Source organism: Amphiprion ocellaris, chromosome 1 (genome assembly GCF_022539595.1).
Source record: "Amphiprion ocellaris isolate individual 3 ecotype Okinawa chromosome 1, ASM2253959v1, whole genome shotgun sequence".
NCBI lineage: Eukaryota > Metazoa > Chordata > Actinopteri > Pomacentridae > Amphiprion > Amphiprion ocellaris.
The window spans coordinates 29134909-29160016 of NC_072766.1; the positions used below are offsets into that span (position 1 = coordinate 29134909).

Genomic DNA, 25108 nt, shown 5'->3' on the forward strand with positions numbered 1-25108 from the left:
GCGATTTATGCAATTATGCTGCCTCTTCACAACACCACGACCCAGCACAAAAAAGATGGGAAAGTAGAATACATAGAGCAACTGCAAGCAAGGGAAATTCCGAGACATAAAGAGACGTGATTAATGAAAAGTTTTTTTTTTTTTTTATTGGTAGAAGGTTGCAAAAGTCGATGGCGTCCATTTAGCTTCCATACTGACTGGAACCAGAGCATGCACATTGCAGCATCAAGGACAGGCTTTCATCACACTAACACCATACAATTACTGGTTACTTAGTCACTTTCACCACTGGCTCATCAATTTGTACCCCTACATACGTCCCCAAGGTAAAACGGCAGCTATATTTGTGCAAAAAGGAAGAGCTTTTATACAAAGATGTATCTAGGTGACCAGACATGACCCTAGTCCAGGTTAAATGGTCAGAAATGAACCAGCAAATCTTTGAGGTGATGCACAGGTTAAAGAAAATAGAGAAAGAAGCATAGTTATTGTGCTCCTCTCGGCCTGCAATACGCAGTCCATCCACATTAGTTCTGATCACTGACTGCCTTGAGGCTTTCTCCCTCTCCTCTTCCATCCTTCTCATTCTTTGTTTACCACATAGAGGTTGATTTATGTCGACTGCGCTTGGCAGAGTTGGATGGCGTGGGCGAGATACAGCAGCTGAAGGGGAGAGAGAGAGAGAGAAAAGGAGAGAGAAGACGAGGAGGAAGGAGTAGAAGAAGAAGGGAAAGCAAAAGGCCAAATCGGAGCAATGTATCAGGAAAGAGAAATAGAGAGATGAGCAGAAAGGAGGATACAAAATACTCAGGGCTGGATGTGAATAGCAAGTCAGAAGGGGTAGATTACAGGATGGAGGACGAGGAGGGAGGTTGGGTGAGGAAACAGGGAGAGGTGTTGCGCTGGCCTCAGGTGTCTCACTCTGATTTGTATCTTTTCTGATGCTTTTTCATGTCAGAACACAATGTCTCATGCTGCAGTCCCTCTGGCTCAGACTGTCTTGTGTGTTGCTTTGTCATCCCCCTCATTATGTTTACTTGTACATTTTAGTCCTATCAGTCTTTAAAAATAGCTCAGGTTAGAAATCATTATAAGACATTATGTAGAAGTTTAATGGTCCCTTTGGGAAAGCAGAACTGTTGCAGCGGAACTGATCACTAAACCAGATAGGGGTTATGTTTATAGTTCAATCAGATATACTGAGCAGAAAATGAAGAATGAAAATGTACAAAGAATATGGGATGCCTTGTTTACAGAATGTTAAAAAAAAATAATGAGCAAAATGCTGTGTACAAATAAGAATAGCTATTTTAAATATTCATTAAAACTGTTGAAAACTAGAAATATGATTGTAAACCAGGGTCAGAAATGAGCAGGGCTGTGGGCAAAAAAAATATGTTGGTAAAGCATCCTTTATGTCATATTTTAGGAATTATGATATTATGATAACTGAAGACATTTTGTGTTCAACTTTTCAGTTATTTATTTTTTGTTTGTAGTTTTGGACTTAATGGACTATTGTAGATCACTATGAGGGGACTATAAGTCGTTCTACCAAAAAACATGAGCATGTGTTGGAATTACACAAACTAGTGTGTTGAATTTAAAACAACCCTGTGTGTGCCAAAATACAGTTCAAATGTATCAATAATTCAGCAACGAGACTAAGAGTCTGCAGCAACATTGGCTGTTTTGCCAGTTTTTGGCCATAAAGCAAATTAAAGATTCCCTTCAGTGACAATCAGCATCTCCTTATACTATGTCCATATGGTGTTTTTATGTGCTGGAAGACATATCATTAGCAAATAAGCAATCAGTGCAGTGGCTGAGTATTTTCACCTTTAAACAGTCGTGTACTGATGACAGTTTAAAAAACACGTATTCAGATCTTCAGGGTTTCATGTGAAACAAAACTAACAAACTATTCCGATCAACTTGTGTGGTGGGACTTTGTGTCATTATTCTTCTTCAGAGTTGGTTTCCCATTCAAACACGTATGTAGATTTAAATATAGTATGTACATACATTTACACTATCATTCAAAAGTTTGGGGTCACTTAGAAATGTCCTTATTTTTGAAAGAAAAGCATTTTTTTTCAATAAAGATAACATTAAATGAATCATAAATCCAGTCTAGACATTGTTAATGTGGTAAATAACTGTTCTAGCCTGAAATGGATGATTTTTAATGAAATATCTGCATGGAGTACAGAGGAACATTTCCAGCAACCGTCACTCCTGTGTTCCAATGCTACATTGTGTTAGCTAATCATGTTGAAAGGCTAATTGATGATTAGAAAACCCTTGTGCAGTTATTCCTGATGAATAAAAGTGTATGTTTTCATGGAAAACTTGAAATTGCCTGGGTGACCCCAAACTTTTGAACAGTAGTGTATGCATGTAAAACTGTATACAAAGATGGAAGAGCCCTCCATGATGACCAGAAGTGGGCAGTAACTTTACATTTACTCTCAAAAACTGAGGTTTGGACATTTCTGTTTCTTGTGCCTTAACTTGTCATTTTGTAAAGACATTGTTTATTTTTCCTATTTTTTATTATATTATTTGGAAATACCAGAATTTGCACATTATTTTACATTTTTGTTTGTCTGATCACATCATTTCTAAAAAATAAATCGGACATTACAATCAAACAGTTACTCGGTACTTGAGTAGTCTCTTCACCAAATACTTTTTTACTCTGAGTAATTTTTTGGATGACTACTTTTTACTTCTACTTGAGTGATATTATTTTGAAGTAACGTTACTCTTACTTGAGTACAATTTTTGGCTACCCTACCCATCTCTGATGACGACCCCCATCGGTTTTCTGATGAGCAGCCGACCTCAGCTTGGCGATGGCTCACTAACATTCGTCTAATCCAAAAATGAGCAAAGGGTGGAGCATGAGTGGAGCTGTGGCAGCCATGCAAACATCTTTTGGCCATAAACTGTCCCGTTGCAATACCCATCTATTAAAGCAGCCACACCTTTAAATATGCATAACTTTAAACTAGGGCTGGGACTTTAACGCGTTAATTTTGATTAATTACACCGAAAATAACGCCTTAAATAAATTAACACATTTAATCGCACCTTTCTCAGTTCCCTCATTTCTGGCACACCAGTAACTCTGATGAACACTCAAGCCCAGTTGGTGGCAGTAATGAACCTGAAGTCTGTTTGCCAGCTGCAGTGAAGAAGCACAGGAAGCACTGAGTGACGTTAGCTGGTGAACAGTAAAGGAAGATGAGATTGAGCTTGTTGGGCAGAAAGTTTTCTTGTAAAAATCTTCCTCATGTCAGCTCGGATAAAAGCCTAGTTGTGTGTAAATTGTGCAACAAAGAGTTTTCTGATCACCGCATCACTTCAAGCCAACAGTATCACCTCAATGCAAAACATGTTGCTGTTAGCACCAGAGCTAACGTTAGCTACGACAGTCCTGCTAATGGGTAACAGTGTAGCCATCCCATAATAGACCAGTTTACAGAAAGTCTTAAAATTTTGAATATAATCGCTATAATTGCACTTTGATTTTGCAGTAATCGGTGAATGTAGTAGACAGATGAAAAATGCAGATAAATAGAAATGAAACAAACAATTTTATTAAGTTATTACACTGTCGAGGCTCCACCTCCTTGGAGAAGGAATAAATTAAGCAACAAAAATATCTGTCTTTTAATAAGATAATTATAAACTTTTTATTGATAAAAAAAATTACACAGATAAAAATGTGTATTCCTAAAAAAAAAGAACCATCAAAATTACACCATTTCTCAGACCCAGAAACAATGAAAACAGAATGAATCTATGGATTTTCAACTTTCTGAAACTCCTTGAACTACTTATGCTGATGTTATGTGCCATACAGTGAAAAAACAACTAAATCCAGGCTTTAAATCATCAAAATCACTTTTTCTACATGTCCCATTTTAAAATTTGTATAAATCTTAAATTATAAACATGTATATGTCTATTCATTGATTCAACTGTCAACCACAATTTTATTTGGATTTAAAAAACTTCACTTATTGTGTCAAATACTGCTATTTGACAGTGTGATTAATTGTGATTAATTAATTACAATCCTGTAATTAATTAGATTAATTTTTTAATCCCGTCCCACCACTAAATGTTATTGTAATGTAAAAAGTCACTTTCTGTACAGCTGTCACAAATGGGAAAATTAGCTACAGAGACTAATACAGTTTTGTTTTTTGGGGGGGAGGGGCGGTTGTACCAGGCTGTAAACAGCCTTAAGTGGCCTGTTGAGGAAATACAGTATTTGACACTTCAGCTTTGGCTCCATTTTTCAGCTCTGGAATTTGCTACTTACAGTGTCTGAACAGAGTTGTACCGAGTGAGATTGAGGGATGAGTGGAGATAGAGACAGAGACTACATAGATCCCTGCTTTCTTGAGGAAGCAATAGTGTCAAGTTGCATTTAGGTAATTTTAAGGCAAGGAAGAGATTATTTTCATAGAGAAAAACACTTTTAAACAAGTAACATTAAAATGCAAAGATAAGTTTCAAGATAGGGCTGCACAGTGGCGTAGTGGTTAGCACTTTCGCCTTGCAGCGAGAAGATCCCTGGTTCGCGTCCCGGCTTTCCCGGGATCTTTCTGCATGGAGTTTGCATGTTCTCCCTGTGCATGCGTGGGTTTTCTCCGGGTACTCCGGCTTCCTCCCACAGTCCAAAAATATGCTGAGGTTAATTGATTACTCTAAAATTGCCCGTAGGTGTGAATGTGTGAGTGATTGTTTGTCTATATATGTAGCCCTGCGACAGACTGGCGACCTGTCTAGGGTGTCCCCTGCCTTCGCCCGAGTCAGCTGGGATAGGCTCCAGCACCCCCCGCGACCCTAGTGAGGAATAAGCGGTGTATAGATAATGGATGGAAGTTTCAAGATGTTTAATCAGTTACTGGAAAAAAAACTTTAAATGTCTGACCTGATGATTGAGGGCCACTAAATCCCTCCTGATAGGGACATGAATAAGTGTACCAACTTCCATCCATCTAATAGTTGTTGAGACATTTTATTAAAAGCAAAAATATCCACATCATGGTGGCCATAGAGGAAAAGTTAGGAGGCCATTAAAGTCAGTATTATCCATCTTGGAGGTCACAGATATCTGTATAGTACATAAACCCAATAGTACATAGCCCGTAGTTTGAGATTTCGTGATATTGTTACAGCATTTGTTGGGAAGATTGTATACATTTTATAGGTTTAACAACCTTTATTTTTTCTCTGTCTCCCATCCCACAGCTGGCCAGTTGAGCCAGTCGGCCCATTTCTCCCTTCAGCTGCCCTACACTGTGCTGGGCCTTGGAAGAAGCGCCAACTTCCTCGACCACCTTTTTGTCGGCATCCCCCGCCAGCCTGGAGAGACGGTGAGGAAATATGAGAGGGTTATATGACCTCAACACTCTGCAGTGCCATGTGTTATGCATGTGCATGTTATGTATGGATACCAAATTACTCTTATAAAGGTCTGTTGATCAGTTCATCACTTTTGGTAAGCCTTTGTTTTGCTAGTGTTGAAATAAGTGTTCCCTCCATGCTTTTATTTTGAAGGCATATTTTTAATGTTATGGGCTTTTATTTTGGTCATCATTCCAGCGGTACACAAAGTGTTTATCTAAAAAGCGGTTTCTTGACATGACGAAGACGCTGCCGAAAAGTCAGAAAATTCACGTGAAGAAGAAAGAAAATGGTTACACTGTGTTGCTGTCCAACGCAACAGATGTGTATAAACTTAGAAGCACCTAGCTGCAATTGGGACAAGCTCTTATGGTGTTTCCTGAAGAAAGGAGTGAAGGACAGAAAGTTGAATTTGTTTTCAAACTAAGGCTGATGGCTGAACGTAAATAAAGGCTTTGTGAAACATCAGTAGCTTCACCATTGTCTGGCTGGGGTTTGCTACAGTGCGTGACCAAATATGTAGTGGGCGGCAGGAATTGATGGGACTCAGAAACACCCCACAGTTTAATCAACTATTCTTTGTATGATTTCCAACTGATAAATCACAGTCAATTTGTAGTAGGATCGCAATCATGTCATCATCAGCAGGTAACTCTCACACAGTGTTCACGTCATGGTTAGAGTGACGCCGTGCCAGCAGCTATATCTCGCAATGGGAAATCTTTAACAAATCTGTGGATCCAGACTATAAGCTGCATCAATACCAAAATCTAATCAGCTGGTCCTGGTGTAATTTCTGACCTTCCCTGAAAATTTCATCCAAATCTGTTCGTCTGTTTTTGAGTAGTGTTGCACACGGACAGACAGATTCACAGATTAACAGATTCACAGACAAACATATGCTGATCTTCACTTAACTCCACCGTTCCTTGGCAGAGTAATTAAGACATTTCTCAGCAGCCTAACCTATCCTGACTTTAATAAAGTATGGCATGCTTGACTGAGACATTTAATGATTATGCAATAGGACGAGGGAAAAATGGCTGTGAGAGCAGTGTAAAAAAAGCTTCAAGATTATGATGTTAAGAACCAGAAAACTTGCCAAGAAAAACATCAAATGAGTCACTAATTCGTGTTTAGAGCAGTTCCAGCTCTTTTAAAGTCGTGAGCAGAGAGTAAGGTTGTTGTTTTTCTCCTACTGTTCAAGCTTCTTTTCATAATGAGCTGGATGTAACACATTTCTTTCGCGGACTGTGAGACTGGTTTGATGGATGTTTTTTAAAAATGCTGAAGTGGGGATTCCCACTATCTATTTTCTTATCAAGTTGAAATGCTGAACATGATCATCAGTGTGTGCCTAATCTTGCAAAAACACTTAATGCTTGGTTCAGATTCAGATTCAGACATATTTTATTCACGCACAGAGAAAGATAAATATATTCTACCAAGGCAGTTTACAGCAGATGTACATGAAAGCGAACCCCAGGGAAGCAAAAGTGCTTATAATTAGGGGTCCCAAGCAACAGAAAACACCATCACCCACATTCGCCCTCAACCCCACCCCCAACCCCCTCCCCAGCAACATACACCACACACAAGCACCCACACAAGCATACACACAATCATGCATACACACATATACATACAGACAGCATCATTTCCAAACAATACATGGTCTTGTCAGAGATTGTACATAGGAAGACAGTAGTTTTTTTCTAACATTTTTTTGAAGGCTGAAGTTTGTTTTTTTTCACTCAAGCAACAGTTGATGCAGGAAAGTATGGGATGCTTGTTTTATATCAATTAGCTGTTCAAAATTTGTGTTCAGAATTTTTGCACGAGCGTAGCACATAAGAATATGCAATAAACCTATAATTTGCATAATTATTTTGTCTTTTTTTAACATTGAAAACAGTTTAAACAGTTCAAAGCAAGACAACTCCAATCAGTTCTTCATTTTCACCAGTTTTCTAATGGAAAACTTTGGCTTCCTTGTGGATCTCAGTATGGTTCTCTTAACTACAAGCAAGCAGTATTTTATTTTTTGCAGGATTTTCAGTTTCTTTTGCCTGTGCTTCTCCTGCTTAATGAGGACAGGCTAGGTATTTTTTCAGGTGTTGTAAACAATGTTTGGATTGCAGCTACCTCTGAAGAGGCATATTTTGCAGTCCACGTCTCACTAAAGGCGAGATTTGGCAGTAGAATCGAGGAGTGAAAAAGCTTATTTCCATGCTCATACACCGATTTTTTTTAAAAAGAATGAAGACTGAGTGTTGACACAGATCAGAAGCAGATAGATTCTTTATTGCAGATAAAATACACAGCTCTGTTTAATGTATGGGATCAGTGATGCTATCATCTGGGGAAATGATAAAGGTGCAGTAAACTCCTCACTGGAACAGAACCACCAACAACCTTGTTTTTTTTTGCTGTCACACACAGATTTGTTTAGCAACCTCGTGAGTAGACAATGTATGAATGACTTTTGGATACAGTCTATATGTGCGTCTTCTTATACGACAAGATAGCATTATACTAATATAGTATATGCTTGATTGTTTTTATGGTTTTCATCTATTAATCATTTACATTTTTACACTTCACTACCTCAGATGTCAGCTGTGTTCAGTTGAGCTCTCTCACTATCTCCACATTCATCTCCAGCTCTGCTTTCTCTCTCGCATTGCACTTGTCACTCTGAATATTAGGCATGACAGGGCTTTTTTTCCCCCCTCCCGTGTGGTACCAAGGTTTTCGTCAAGCAGCTGATTAGAATTGCAGATAGCTTGGCCCACGACTCAGAAGCTGTAGTGCACCAAGAACACTCATCTCAAATGAGCTGCTTTATTGTCCCTTTTCTGTATGTTCGTTTTTGCTATGCAAAGGACTGTGATAATTTTTTCTTTAATTTTTCCTCCTCCTCACCCATTCCTTCTACAAAGTGAATTAATGAATGCCTAAAGATGCGGCCCATTATGCAAAGTAGATTTTTTTCACTCAGGGGGACTGGAGAGTGGGGTAACTCCACCAAATCTACTTGTAATGAGCACGAGAAGCTTGTGAAAGCCCTTTAGAAAATAGAAGGTTTAGCAATCCTGACCACTACACCACCCTGCTCAGTCGACAGGTTTGGATCTTTCTGTTTGTTAACTCTCTTGATCCGTCTTTCTCTTATTTTTGCTTTCCTTCAGTCTTTATTTTCTTCCCGTTATCTTGCTATCTCCCTGCTGTCCCCTTTACAATCTCTCCTTCACAATGAGACTTTCTGCCTGCTGTTTCACAGAAGGAGAGGTTTTGTAAAATCTACTTGGATATCTTCCATCTTCCGTCCAATCATTCCTCTCTTTTATTCGCCCCCTCCTAATCTTTCTCTTTAAATCTCACTCCTCCTGTTCACTTATCTTCCACCCGGGGGATTCCCTTTGCTGCTCACAGTGGTTTACTTCACTAATCAGTCCCCTACTTGTCACTCTCACTCTCTCTCTGTCTCCCTCACCCTCCATCTCTGCATCCGTTTCCCTCGCTTTCTCATAGTGTGCCAGTTTCCCTGTCTTTGAACCAGAGTATCTCTCTCTCTCTCTCTGAAGATTTGGGAACACTTTTCTCTTCCAAACAGCCAGATTGGATCTGCTCCCAGGCAGCGGTAGTGGAGGCTGACTCGTCTCCAGCTCTGCTCCCCTGCCAGTTGCCACACCGAAGGCAGTGCTTTCCAAGACCTAAGCGACAATGGCTGGCGGCAAGAATGTGCTTGTTTTGTAAAAAGCAATGCTGTCACTGCACGCTTATTCAAAATAGCTGCAAGATGTAGTTCCTTTCAATTCATGACAAACGAAGAGTCACAATTAAAGATAACTGGCACTTCCAGATTCAGCCAAATGTTCAACTGGAAATGTTAATTCCTCCCAGCTAACAGCACGATTACGGACATTATATCATGGATATGATACCCCTCTATTATTAATATGTCTGAACTCCTAATCCCTAATGAGTCCATGTACAACCTTGAATGCCTTAACCGGGGTGAAATCAAGACGAACTCAGAAAAATGTGGATAGGAAAGCTTACAAAGACTGATGATGATGATGCTGAGCTTTTAGAAATCAAAGCACTGCTGTAGGCAAATGCTAGTGTGTCTGTCTAATGTCAAATGTCATCACTGGATGCTGAGCCCTAAGGCAGCTAATAACTAAAATAAAACTTGAACTTATGCAAAGACAAACTGCTGTCAAAATGAGAGCTGCAAGCAAGTGTTCTTAAACTGAGCTGTTCTGTCCGCGATGCGTGCTGAACATCTACGACAGGCAGCTAAATACTCCACTTCAATCAAAAACCCTGGCCGTAGTTTAACGGGTTTATTGAACGAAGCAAAATGTGAAACGATGATACAATCACAACTTCACGTATGCCGAAGCTGCAGATTACTCCATGCGCTGTCAACTTCTACAAGTTACTTCCTGAATAAAGTTTTAATTCAAAATGAACAAAGCATAGACAGCTGAACTAAAAACAGCCAGTAGGTTTTGCTATTGTGCAAGCTCTCTTCTGTGCAAAAAATACATTTAAATGACTGAAAACAGATATAAGCAATGATTTTTTTGAACTTTAACACAAATATTATCACCTGAAACAGAACATGAGCAGTGTAAATTTTAACAGTTAACTGTGTTGAAATTTAATTTAAAGTTTTGTGCCACTTTGAAGATACTGTCTTTAGGACTAACTTCAGCTTAATGATCCAACTGTATTTAAAAGAGACTTTCATTCAACCAGATTCTCCAAGTCTGGCATCAACAGGTTTTAAATTATGCCTCAAAAGTTTTCCTCCTCAGTAGGAAGTTGAGCATTGAACGCAGGAACACCAGTTTTATGTGCTCTGTTTTCTAACAGAATCTGCTAATGGTCAACTCTGTTCAAAGCTCCACCTCGGCACCCTGAGACAGATATTTGCACTTGTTGCCCGATCAAACTCCAGCTTATATGCTGCTCTTCCACTCTGGAAGACGGATAAACAACTTCCCTAATTTCTGTGTTTCTTTTCAGTCAGACTCCAAAACAAATGGTTTCAAAAAGCAGCAGGAAGCTCATGCTAATGGCCCCTGTATGGTGGTCACTGTTTTGTGTGATGCCTTGTTTCCCTGAGTCTCTACAATGGAAGTGCAAAGTTAGCATGAGCCACAGAGGCACAATAGCCTTATTAAAGGGTGATGTAGCAGGTTGAAATAAACCAGAGTTCCCCTGTAAAGGTACACCCTTGCATATTTTGGGTAGTTAGACAAACAACATGGTGGAAGTTGGAAGGATTTTGTTTGGTTATCTCCCCCAGGTCCAACAAAATTGTCTACACTCCCAATCTGGCCCAGAAAAGTGAGAAGAACAATTTGCCCCCTAGCCTTCATTATCACCACTGAGGTACCCTTCTGCAAGGGCCTTAACCCCACCAGCCCCAGTGGAGCTGCTTGGTGACCAGCAGATCAGGCTGTGGTTGTACACTGCAGCTTCCAGGTGTGAAGGTGTGAAACTGTCTCAGCATGTTTAAATGTTCATGAAAAAAAAACAGCTCAGAAACTTCTCAGACTGGACTGGCAACCAAAAATGTCTTGATGATCTCCCTTATCTAAGATGTCATTAATGTTCTTAACTCTGCAAGTTGACTGAAGAGAATTATGAGTGTGCAGAGCCTATTAAGTGACAGTCAATCCAAGAATCTGTTCAATGTCTTCAGTACTTCAGACTTTGTTACAAATCCATTTGTATGCTTACTGTAACATTAACATGATAAACTGAACACAGAAAACAAGGAAACATGAGCTTGCTTTTAATTTTAGTGCACCTGACTCCTCGAACAAAATACAACACTTCCTTAAAATGAATACACTTATATCTAATGGACATTTCAGGAATTTGGTTTTAAACTTGCCATACTTCATGTTTAGTTGTTATATGTGTTTTATTTTGCATTTTAATTAATTACTTTATCAATTGAATATTTAATGCGTTTGCAAGTTTTTAGGATTTCTCATATTGCTGTATCTTCCCAAACCAGAACATTTAAATGATTTTATTTATCCCACTGTGGTAACTGTGTTAGCATCTCTTTGTTTTGGTTTGTTTTTTTTTTCTTTCTTTTCTCTTTGTTTTTCTAATTTGACTCTGTGCCATTAAAAAACAGGGTTGCCCTTCACTGGTCAGTCAAACATAAATGTAGGTTAAACATTCACTCTCTGTACCGGTTTCAAATAACATTGTACTGTTCTATTGGATGCTATTGGAATAGTGCTATGTACTATTCCAAATAAGACACAAGAAACAAATGTAATAGTAAAAAAATATTGCAAGTAGTATTACATAAAATCTATATTTTGTCAAAATATGGTGTAATACTCTACTAATATCTAATAATACATCTTAATCTTTACATTAATCTCTCTCTTGTCCTACTTTATACTTTCTAGCTGCAGAATCTGTTTGTCTTTCACTCAGAACTTTTTTCTTCAGATGTGATGTTGTCAGTCTATTGCTGGAATTACCTGACGTTACTGAGAATTTGTGTGTACTTTTATGTGCATACTTAGGCACAGTTAGTGGTTGCATTTTTCACCTGTAAATTCAGTGTTTAAAGCAGACCTCTGCTCTGCTGTGATGAGTTGCGTTACAGGATGAGAAAAGACAATGTGTATTTTATCAAGTCAGAGACAGAGATTATTACTTCTGCAGAAGGCTGAACTCTTTCACAAACCGCCACAGAAATACTTAATCATACATGCAAATATGCACACCCACGTGTACACAAACGTACACACACTAGGAAAAAGAACAGTGTTGCTCACTACAGCCAGAGCAATTTATTTCATGTAGCCGGCTGACTGTGTCTTAAATGCACGGCTTAAAATAGCCACGTCACAGTAGCTAAAGGAAACCATGGGACCCTATTACTCTGCCTCAGAGGATTTAGCATACATATTCAGAGTGTGTGTGTCTGTATGTGTATCTTGTGAAAATCTGTATGTGATTGCATATGTGGTACTGTTGTGTATTGCCATTTGTGTGTATACTGAATTCATGTGTTATAATTCTCTTTTCAGGGAATAAGGAAGCAGGAGTGGACAGCCATCATTCCCAACTCTCAGCTCATTGTCATGCCCTTCCCACACAATAAGCCTCGCAGGTACTTTCACTTATACCAGTAATGTCATGTTAATATTATAACATAGAGCCATCATAAGTAGCCAGTTACATCTTTCTTAGTGGTGTGAATTGCTGGAGGAACTTGTTGACGCTTGTTGCTATGGACACCATTCAATACTTTAACCACCTCATCTGATCCCTCTTCATGGCAGGGTACTGTTAGCCCAGCTCGATACAGATGTGTCTTTGTGGCGTGTCTTCACACGATGCCCAAATGTAACACATACAAACATGCACACTCAATATCACCTCACAGCATGTGCTCTCATGTTATCGTCCCACTGTTCGCATGTAGCTCAAATCACAGGAGGAGCTCCAGATGGTTATTCAGCTCAGACAAATACAGACACAGATGCACCTTCCTCCATATAGGCACATCACACTTGTGTACTTGCCAGGCTTGCCAGGTTTGCCAGCACAGACACACACTATTAGTGAACAAAGATCTAAATTTAAAAAAAAAAACAGGTGCCTTGGTATTTTTCTCTCATACAGTGTGAGACAACAAAGCGCGACATGCTAAGTCTAATATATCAAAGTGGTTGGGTTTCTGAAATACATAAAAGTTCACGGAAACTGGAAACAGAAGAGCTCCTTACTCTGCTCAACTGCAACAAGAAAGTGAAAGAGATGTTCATGTATTTATTTTAACTTAATTAGGACAAAGTCTCTGCTAATGTTCACCATTTGGTAATTACATTGTTTTTCTGTCAAATCCCCCCCACCACCACCGCCACCACCACCACCACACACACACACACACACACACACACACACACACACGCACACACACACGGTCCCCCCACACCCCACCTTTCCCCTTATTTCATTCTCTTTAGTTGGAGTGCTAAGTTGTACCTTACTCCAAGCAACAGTGTGTTGCTGACGGCCATCGCACTGATCGGAGTCTGTGTCTTCATCCTTGTCATCATTGGCATCCTACACTGGCAAGAGAAGGTCAGGACACACACACACATACTGACACACACACAGACGCACACATACACACACATCCATACAGTGGTGTGGGGAAGTTGGCTTCTTGCTGGTGTATGTTTTCTCTCTTTCCCTACATTTTATCAAGTTTATAAAGATCCAACTTTATCACAGTGAAAGCTCAGAGGTCTTTTCCACACATATACGTACATTGACACTCACACATATAAATATACTGTGTATACATATATGTATATTTTAGAGGAATTTTTAGCTGAGAAATTAGGCAAAGTATATATGTTCATTTGGACAGAATTCATTCAAAAGGAGAATTAAACTCTCTTTTCTCCAGTTTCCCTTTTGAGGAGGGCAAAATTTTTTTGGGAAGCGTTACGCACACACACATCCATACAGTGGTGTGGGGATGTCGGCCTCTTCCTGGTGATTTTAGAGGGTGTGTGTGTGTGTGTGTGTGTGTGTGTGTGTGTGAGAGGGACAGAGAGAGCAGATTGGTCAGAACGAGCAGCAGATGGATCTCACTGCTCCTGTCCTGTAGTCCTCCAGCCTCCTGCTAAGACACACACACACTCTGTCTCCTTCTCTATATATATCGCTCTCTTTCTCCCTGGGCCACAACCTGGAAGGACGTTCAACTGTAATTGCCTTCTTCTGTCCTTTCAGCACGGCATATCTGCTGTTCATTACTGCCCAAGATGCACCCTTCAGGGAGTCAGTGCATGTTTTCATGTGTTTTGTGCTTCATCTTCTCCTGATCTGGTTGTTTTCAGCCACACACACTCACACAGTATGGTCACAGCAAAATGTATCTCGTCATAACTCAGTCAGGGACACATGGACACAAACATGGTTTGACACTAATACTCGCAAATCTACGTTTTGTTTTTTTCTTTGTTCTGGATTGCTTCGTTTCTCATCTCCACACACTGTGCTAATGCTGTCTGCTAGGCTGAGCTGTTGCTGTAAGTTGCTGGCATCTTCGCCAAACCATCTGCTGTGAGAGTATGTGAGCTTAATGTTTTCTTGTATGTGTTTGAGTGTGTCTAGCTCATGACAGCATGTGTGCATGGTTACACACACAGAAGCGCTGTAATTGCCCTCATTTTGGGGAACATGGGTGTGTGCTTCAGCATCATCTGAACTGATGCTGAATCTAAAAAAACATGGCTAGTGCCTGATCCAAGCATACAAGATGCACCTAGCAGGCTCAGGTGGTTAGAAGGTGGAGATATGAAGGCTATGTGGAGCATTTAAGGGAAGAGGAACAAAGAGGAAGGTCTGTGTAAAGAAAATGAACAAACACATAATTATTTCAGGATTGAAGTCAGGCAGTTTACTTCACTTGAAATAAAGGCAAAATAAGGGGTTTGCATTCACAAAGGGACAATGTATTTGGCTTTGAAGATTGTGGTGTGTTTCAGCTGACCAGTCAAAGTCATCTAAAAATTCTGCCTTGTCCACTGCTCCCCAAATATACTAATACTGGATGTAGTTGCCTTACAGACTAAAGTTTTCTTTTCCTCAGCATACAATTCGACCATAGGCAAGCCATTTTAACGTTTAATGACTAAGACTTTTCAAAATTTAAAATACAGATGTCAACAACATTATTTTGACTTGTCATAGTTGCACTATGACAAATCAGAATTTTTATTCCAGATGTATATAACATCATTGTGAGTTATTAAAATGACACCTAGAGATTTTCAATTGAGATTAGTCCGAATAATAGAGATTTCTCAGACATCATTATGGCTAATTTTAATTGTTTTGCATTAAGCTGCTCATGCAAGCATTCCTACTGGATACTGGCACAGCTAAGCATTTGAACAGTATAAGCAGAAGTAATGGCAGTTGCTGTGGTAAATAAGGTTCTTAGAAAATGTCATAAAATAGGAAGAGAATCTCTGTATACATGAACTGTTAAAGTCACCTAATTTTTCCAAGAAAAGTAAACATTGATATCTGAATTGTTCTTTTTGACTAGGCATCATTGCTATCTGCAATATATATCCAATTATTAAATGTAGAAACAGAACATGTACTTTCTTAGTCCTGAGTGCACCTGGAATTATCCATCAATCATCTATACACTGATTAATCCTCTTTAGGGTTTCGCGGGGCTGGAGTCTAACCCAACTGACTTAGGATGAAGGCAGGGGACACCCTGGACAGGTCACCAGTCTATCCTGTGATAGCCCTGTGGCTACACATAGAGACAAACAAGCACACTCACATTTACACCTACGGACAATTTAAAATGACCAGTTAACCTTAACATGTCTTTGGACTGCAGGAGGAAGCCAGAGAACCCAAAGAAAACCCACGCATGCACAGGGAGAACATGCAAACTCCATGCAGAAAGTTCCCAGGCCTTGGCCGGGACACGAACCAGGGATCTTCTAGCTGCAAGGCTAAAGTGCTATAACCACCAAGCCACTGTGCTGCCCTTGCATCTGAAATTTCATGATAAAATAGGCATTGATTAGATCTTTTAAAAAAGAAGCATCATTAGATGGTATCTATTAAGAGTTTCCTTTTTAGCAATATATACAATATTTAATTTAAATCAAATATTGCACATTTTTTATTGGTGTATAACAGTTTGTAATATCTCTTTTTTTGACTGCGTTGCACCCAACTCAGAGCAAAAATATTGCTTTTCAAGTCATAGCAAAACAGCACAGAAGATGGTGACACATCCATGATTCTCTTTGCATCCAAAAGCTAATTTGATTCAAATTGCTAAGTGTATTATCAGGTTTCTGTGAAGCATAGCCTCAAGTTTCCACTATGTATGCAGCGCTTTTAACAGAATTTTAGGTTAAATGACAGGAATTCTCACTGAAATGCTCCTTGGGACTCATAGTTGGCTTCTTTTTACTTTTACTTTGATGACTCAGGCTTTGCACTTGTCTTTCACACTGATAATTAAAGCAGGGAGATCTTCATGAATATCCAAACTTTAGACATGCTCCAACATAGTCTTTTACAGAGCTCTAATTATGTCAAATATCACTTTCCAGTTTGTAACACAATAACCAGACTCTTATTTTTTATGGAGACCTAAAGATAACCTTAAATCAAAACAGCCATTTTTAATTTTACTAGCCCACCAGTGTTCTAAAACTACAATGTTCTGCAGTGTTCCTCTGCCCCTGGAGCTCAGCAGCATTATCTACCTCCAGTGTCTGACTGGAGGAAGATAATGCAACACTGGGTTCACACTGACACATTTTTAAAAAAGGACAAATGTAATTTCAGTTGGAGTAACTGAGAGACCTCACATCTGGACAGGCTAATGTGGTGTAACCTCCTGCACCATCCAGGGAATTAATATTAAGGGGAAACCATGTATACTGGTTGCTAACATATCACCTCTTCCTACTTCTCTTTTACAGTGGGGCATGCACTAAGGTCAGGGTGAGCTTGCTGATTGACATTTGGCATTTCTGTGTGTTTGCGCTGTCGCCTCTGGTATTTGCTGTACTATTAACAAATTCAGGTAGAGGGCAGAAGCACAGGACAAAGACATGTTGTCCTACCTAACAAGGTAACAGGGCTTTCACACAAATCCTGTGAACTTTAGCTGGGGATAGAAAGAAAAATCAGTACGATAATAATTCAGAAAGGAGAAGAATGAGGTTTTAAAATATACGATAAAATGTGCAATAAGCATAATGTAGTCAATGTCATCTTCATGCAAGCCAAACTAAATTAGTTGATGTTAAAGTCCAGTGAGACTGCGGCATACATCACTGTAGCTTTCCACCTGGTTTCAGGCCCACCATTGTGTCAGTAAAACCTTCAGATGGATACAAATCAATGCTCTGCTGCTTAATGATGGCTCGAGCCTCAGGACGACGATTTGATGGTATCCCCTCGATAGTCAATTAGACCAGGCTTCGACAGCAGCACAGCCCGGTGGATTGGTTATCCATAGGAAAGAACATCACATCAATCCATCTGCTCTCCAAAAACATGTATTAAAAAAAGAAAAAAGCACATCAATCAATACCAGACCCTGACATCTTTGATGATAGATGAAGGCTTTATTATGAACCAAAGCTGACAGGGAATGAAATGAATAAATGTGTAGCTGTCATCTTTTGGATGCAGCAAATTAGTCAGCATCAGGGAAGGATTGGCTGTCCCATGAAACAGGACATTCATCTCAAAAGGTCTTTCTAATGTTCTAACTGGGTTTTTTATAAGAAACATAAGCTCCTCTGCTGCAACATTTAGACAACATGCTGGGAATGAAAAAAGAATGACTCCATTCAGATACTTTAAAATTGATGACCTTCCCAAGCCCATCCCTAATCTAACAGATGTCAATGCATTATTGACTACACTGTCAGGAGGCCAGATTACATTGAATGTTTGTTACTCATTTGTGCTCAAATACTGTCAAATGACAAACTCTAAACAAGTATGACAATATGCTCCATTCTTTAAATGCTAGGTCCCATCAGACCCACCAAGCAATGTTCTGTCATCTAAGGTACCCAGACCTAATAATCCTGTGTCATTGACAGTCTTAACTTAGCATGAGATCTGCTTTTCAGGTGAATTGTACAGGTCATCGTATTAGGGCAGCTATTGTATTTCATTTTGAAAGTTCAGTTGCTGTTGACCAGCTAGTGCAGGTACATTGCTCAATATATTTATTAGACCGCCTGTCAAAAAAATGAGAAAATACAAATATTTAAAAAATCTGTCAAAAACTTGTTTGAAACTAAAAATTGTGTTGTTATTTATTAGGCAAATAACAACTAAATAGTTTTTATTCACATATATTAACCAAAAATGTTAATATTTTGTATGACCTCATTTGGCCCTGATAACAGCTTGCATTCTTGTTGCCATTGTTTTTATGTAGTCTATTTTGTCATTAGCTGTTTGCAGAGACTTACTTTGGAATAAACTTTTGCATGATCTATTTTTGAATTCAATAAATCCCAGATCTGTTCAATAGCATTCAAGTCTGGACTTTGACTTGGCCAGTCCATCAGTTCCAGTACTCCAGATTCCTTTTTCTTGGTCCAGCAGTCTCTGTACAGCTTTGAAGTATGCTTGGGATCATTGTCTTCTTGGTATATGAACCCGCAATCAATCAGGTTCAATCCAGAAGGGATTCCGTGATGCACCAAGATGTTGTGGTAGACCTTCTTGTTCATGATACCATCCATTTTAACTAATTTGCCCATGCTGTTTCCACAAATGGAACCCCATACTAGAATGGAATCTCCACTGTGTTTCACTGTGGGTGTAATGCATCTAGCATCAAAACGTTCTCCAGCTTTCTGCAGACATAAACGCAACAATGCTGACTAAAGAGTTCAAACTTGGAATTATCCATCCAGAGGAACTTCTTCCAGTCATCTACAGTCCAGTTGTTTGTGCTCCCTGGCAAATTTTAAGCCATTTTTGGATGTTTGCAGGTCTCAATAATGTCTTCTTAGCAGCTATTCTTCCCTGTAAGCCTTGTTCCTTCAGTCATCTGCTTATGGTCATTCTGGAGACAATCTCAGATTCTGATCTGCCTGAAGACCAGCAGTGTTCTTCCGTCTGTCTCTAGTACTTCCTATCTTGAGGTGTCTGACATCTGCTTCAGTTAGCTTTCATTTTCTGCCTCTTCCTTGGAACATTTTGTAAGTACCAGTTTCTGCAATCAAGTCCAAGGCATACTTGACCACACTGTGAGAACACTTTTATGTCTTACCTTATTTGTCTGAAAGACCCTCCAGCATCATGAAGTGCTTAAATTTTGAAATTTTGTCTTTCTCAGTCTTTCTCATTAAATCTGTTTTTTTCTGTTCAGGAATGCAAGCAAATAACTGTAATTTGGCATCACAATCAAAAAATAATATGCTTTACTATTTTTTTCTGTCATAGAAAACAACAGTTTTCTCTGAGTTTTTATCTCAATTCTCAGACTTTTTATCTGATTTAGTGCTCAGCTCAGATAAAGTCATTATTGTGGGTGACTTCAACATTCATGTTGACGTGGACAGTGACAGCCTTACGACTGCTTTTAATTCAATATTAGACTCAGTTGGGTTTTCTCAACATGTAAATAAACCAACTCATAGTTTTAATCATACCCTTGACCTCGTTCTGACTTATGGCATAGAAATCAAACAGTTAACAGTATTTCCCCGGAACCCTCTTCTTTCTGACCATTTTATGATAACATTTCAATTTACAACAATAGATTGTATAGGAGTTAAGAATAAATATCATTACAGTAGATGTCTGTCTCACAATTCGGTGACTAAATTTAAGGAAATAATACCCTCTCTATTTAGTCCAGCACCACTTACTGATATAATGGAAGGGAAATATTATAATTTTACCCCCACAGAAGTGGATTATATTGTTAATAATGCTGCAGCCTCACTGCGTACAACACTTGATAGTGTTGCACCTGTAAAAAAGAAAGTTCTATCTCAGAGAGGACCTGCTCCTTGGTATAATTCCCAGCTGCGGACTTTAAAGCAGGCGTCCCGAAAGCTGGAAAGGAAGTGGTACTCCACTAATTTAGAGGAAGTTTATGTAGCTTGGAAAAATAGTCTAGTAATTTATAAAAAAGCTCTTCGTAATGCCAGGACAACATATTATTCATCTTTAATAGAGGAAAACAAGAACAACCCCAGGTTTCTCTTCAGCACTGTAGCCAGGCTGACAAAGAGTCAGAGCTCTGTTGAACCTTGTATTCCTTTGAGCTTTGAGCAGTAACAACTTCATGAGCTTCTTTACAAATAAAATTATTACGATTAGAGAAAAAATTACTCTGGCCCTTCCTGCAAATGTCACAGATGTATCATCGAGTACAGATACTTTAGAATTGGCTGTAAGACCAGATGGATATTTAGAATTTTTCACCCCCATACATCTCTCTGAACTCATTTCAATAGTTTCTACATCCAAACCATCAACATGTCTTTTAGATCCTATCCCAACTAGACTGTTCAAGGAGGCTTTACCTTTAATTAATTCCTCAATGTTAGATCTGATTAATCTCTCTCTAGTAACAGGTTATGTACCACAGGCTTTTAAGGTTGCTGTAATCAAACCTTTACTTAAAAAGCCCACTCTAGATCCAGATGTTTTAGCCAACTATAGACCAATTTCCAACCTCCCATTTCTCTCCAAAATTCTGGAAAGAACAGTTGCAAATCAATTATGTGAACATTTACAAAGGAATAGCTTGTTTGAAGAGTTTCAGTCAGGCTTCAGAGTGCATCATAGCACAGAAACAGCTCTGGTGAAAGTTACTAATGACCTTCTCATAGCGTCAGATAATGGACTGGTCTCTATACTTATTTTATTGGACCTTAGTGCAGCATTCGATACAATCGACCACAAACTTTTATTACAGCGACTAGAACATTCTATTGGCATTAAAGGGACAGCACTGGACTGGTTTAAATCCTACTTATCAGACAGGTTCCAGTTTGTGCATGTCAACAATGACTCTTCTGAGCATACTAGGGTTAATCATGGAGTTCCTCAGGGTTCTGTCTTAGGACCAATACTGTTCACATTATACATGCTTCCCTTAGGCAACATTATTAGGAAGCACTATATTAATTTCCATTGTTATGCTGACGACACTCAATTGTATTTATCTATGAAGCCAAATGAAACTAATCAGCTAGCTAGACTGCAAGATTGTCTTAAGGACATAAAGACCTGGATGACCTATAATTTCTTACTACTAAATTCAGACAAGAGTGAAGTCATTGTATTTGGCCCCAAACATCTTAGAGAATTGCTTTCAAAGCATATAGTTACTCTGGATGGCATTACTTTGGCCTCCAGTACTACTGTGAAGAACCTCGGTGTTATCTTTGACCAGGACATGTCCTTTAACTCGCACATAAAACAAATCTGTAGGACTTCCTTTTTCCACCTGAGAAATATTGTGAAAATCAGGAACATCCTGTCTCAGAGTGATGCAGAAAAACTAGTCCATGCATTTGTTACTTCTAGGCTTGACTACTGTAATTCCTTATTATCAGGTTGTCCCAATAGCTCTCTGAAATATCTACAGCTGATCCAAAACGCTGCAGCCAGAGTACTGACGGGAGTTAGCAAGAGAGATCATATTTCTCCTATATTGGTTTCTCTTCATTGGCTTCCTGTTAAATCTAGAATAGAATTCAAAATCCTTCTTCTGACATATAAAGCTCTCAACAACCAATCTCCATCATATCTTAAAGACCTGATAGTACCATATTATCCTAGCAGAACTCTTTGCTCTCAGACTGCAGGCTTACTTGTTGTTCCTAGAATCTCTAAAAGTAGAATGGGAGGCAGAGCCTTCAGTTATCAGGCACCTCTTCTGTGGAACCAGCTCCCAGTTTGGGTTCAGGAGGCGGACACCCTCTCTATTTTTAAGACCAGGCTTAAAACCTTCCTTTTCGACAAAGCTTATAGTTAGGGCTGACTGGGGGACCCTGACGGGGTGAGCTGGTGTTTTCATTTGCAAAACTGACTTCCCCTCTTGACGTCCCTTTAGTTTGCCCCTAGTTATGCTGCTATAGGCCTAGACTGCTGGGGAACCTCTCTTGATGCACTGAGCCCTTCTCTAACTACCTATGTATTTACTATATATACCATTATTGCATTACATTCACTCTGTTTCTTTCTGTGTCCTTTCTCCGAGTGTCCCTGGTCCCAGAGCTGGATGCTGGATGCTTCAGATGTGTGGCTGTGTTTGATGGTCCTTGTGTCCCACCCCCCCACCTCTCTATCGCTACCCCTCTATCTGTATCCCTCTATCTCTACCTTTCTACCTCTTCTGTCCCTCTCAACCCGCCCGGCCAGCAGGCAGATGGGTCTCCCCACATTAGAGCCGGGTTCTGCTCGAGGTTTTTTTTCCCTGTTAAAAGGGTGTTTTTCTTGCCACTGTCGCCTTTTGGCTTGCTCTGGGGGTCAGGCATATGGGTTCTGTAAAGCGTCTCGAGACAATTTGACTGTAATTGGCGCTATATAAATAAAAATTGAATTGAATTGAATTGAATTGAATTGAATTGAACAATAATTATATTTTAGCATTAAAGATATTATTTTGAATAAAGAGCTTGCACATACTGGTGGATTAACCACAACAAAAACATAAAAAAATATTTTGGTAATCAGCGATACTGTTAATTTAGGGCAGCAGTGACAAACACCTTACACTGGGTGGTGGTCTGATGAATTTGTTAAGCACTGTACATCCCATCTTGTGTTTCCACACCTGCACGTTGACCAGGTCGCTGCTGTGGCAGTCCCCAGTGTCATTCAGCTACCTCTCCAGTGAGTCTCTTGTCCTGCAGATGGACTTTAACTCCACTGTCTTGGACTGCAGCTGACGACTGTAGTCCTTGTTCTGCTCTCTAGAAGATCCACTGCAAGCTGGAGGGCCACTCCTAGTAGAAACTGCTGCAGGTGGAGAACTGGTTCATGTGCCAATATGCTAAACTTACCAAGGCTGCAGAGCAGAACAAGGACCTTGCTTATGCAGCCAACTACTGCTGCCAACTGCAGTCCAAGGTGGTGCAGCTGGTTGCAGCTGAATGAGATCAAGGACTGCCACATCACCAACCTGGCAGTTTTTTTTTGTAAACAGAAGACAGTATGGTGAATGTGACCTTCAAAGTGGCCTACAAATGTTCCTCCTAGTCATGAAAAGATCCCCGACTGTCAGAATTCCAGTGTAAGTAATAGAGGATAAATTCATAATCCTCAATCTGTGCAACAATGCCAAGTTGAGCCTGAGTTAGTCAAATCAGTGAGGATGTTCCAAAGTTACAATATTTTCAGCACAAAAATCCCTCAGTATGTGTTACTGACCCTCCACTGCAGCTCAGTGAGGAAACACCCTGGGGAAACAAGAGAATTTTTTTTTTACTAAAAAGACAGAAACCTTGGAAGATCCCCACTTGGTTTGATTAAATCCAACTGCAGAGGCCTCATATTAGCTTCAGGTGAATTTTTATATGCATTTTTACACAGAATGAGGACCTCATTACTTCCACTGGATCTGTGTTGGGAGAGAAGATTCCTTTTTAACACAACATGGCCAGGAAGGATGGAAAAAATTATTACACCGAAGAATATTTACGACATTCCACATATGACCTTGTGAGACAAATATTAGGATAGACAAAATAAAAATGGGCTGCCTACACATTCATGCACCTAAAATAATCCCGTCAATACTGTCAGATTTTTCTTGCATATAGATAGACATACAGATGTAGAACTATTTATCTAGAAGGAGGACTGAAGCTGGCTTTTTACTCAGATTTGGACTTGTTATACTGAATTTAAGTTTACATGTTTTTGATAGCATTTAACATTCAAGAAGTTTGAGAGTTTTTGTTATATGAAAACAAAATATGTTAATAACTGTACAAGTACTATATCAAGGTGCTTCATCAAAGCCTAGGTATCATACTGACACTGATACTGGGACAAAAAAATGATACCTTGCCCTGCTCATGGCAGTTAAATCATATAAAATGTCTACTCAACCTTGCTCAGTTCTGTTAATAGGCAGTGAAACATTTGGCAAAACTGTCTGGATAGAATGGTTCTCTCCTGCTTACAACATCAACAGAAAGAACAGACAGAAATTGTAGTGTTGTTGTTTATTTAGTTATATTCCACTGAAAACTATAAACTACAGACTTTTTACAACTCTCTTTAAAATCTACAGGGAGTTGGGTGTTTGACACCTAAAAGAGAGATTTAGGGTGGAGTATCATTTCAGCGGTTACTGCTGATAACATAGCTGCAAATGCTCACCAATCCCCCATAGCTTTCTTTTTCTTGTGTTCAGAAAGAACTGCACATCATTCCTGCCAGTGCACTGTGGGGATGTATACAATCTGGACTTGCTGAAATTACAAAATTGCTTTCATTGGCCCTCAGATTGTGAAGTGTACTTGGTCGAGTGTAGGGCAATGTCAGCTGTCAGTTCAAAGAAGTAACCCGAACACTTGAAAAATTTATGTTGTCGGCTAAAAGTTTTTCCCCACTGCACCAGCAGTATTAGGAGCAGGTGACATGAATGGGGCCCTTTGGGGGGAGGTGTGCTGTGGGGGGGTTGGTTTGTTATTACATTGTTCTTTATGTTTTCTTATCTGATTGGAGATAGTATGAGATAGTAGTTGCCAAGATGATTTCTTATTAAAGTGTCTTTTTTTCTCCACGAATTGTGCTGTTTCCAATATTAAAAGTACTTCCTACCAGAACTGTAATTGAGCTTCAACCAATTCATTGGTAGATGAACAAAATGAACCTAAATACACTACCAATATACGAAGGGTTGCATTTAATTAGGGAATGTGGCCATGTTTAATTACTGAATTTATGACAGTGGGCCTGGCTGCCTGGCTTAAAAGTGTTTCCAGGTGGAATCCATCAGTTTGGTCCTGATTGCTGAAAGAAGTCACCAACTTTAAGAGAAATGAATGACACATTTCAGCTTGTATATACTAATTTTAGCTGTTTTCTCAGCTTGACATTTAGAAATACTGCAGTG

At 39.4% G+C, this 25108-nt stretch overlaps 1 protein-coding gene across 2 annotated transcripts in view; it reads left to right on the forward strand.

Moving 5' to 3' along the window:
* itfg1 (integrin alpha FG-GAP repeat containing 1) overlaps positions 1-25108 on the forward strand; it is a 258075-nt gene that overhangs the window by 230427 nt on the left and 2540 nt on the right. Inside the window, exons 15-17 of one of the 2 annotated variants that reach the window (XM_023265997.3) lie at positions 5272-5396; positions 12510-12592; positions 13452-13569. In XM_023265997.3, the coding sequence (XP_023121765.1) occupies positions 5272-5396; positions 12510-12592; positions 13452-13569 (326 nt within the window). The remainder of the gene's footprint in view (positions 1-5271; positions 5397-12509; positions 12593-13451; positions 13570-25108) is intronic. The other variant, XM_035946300.2, reaches the window with a different exon arrangement.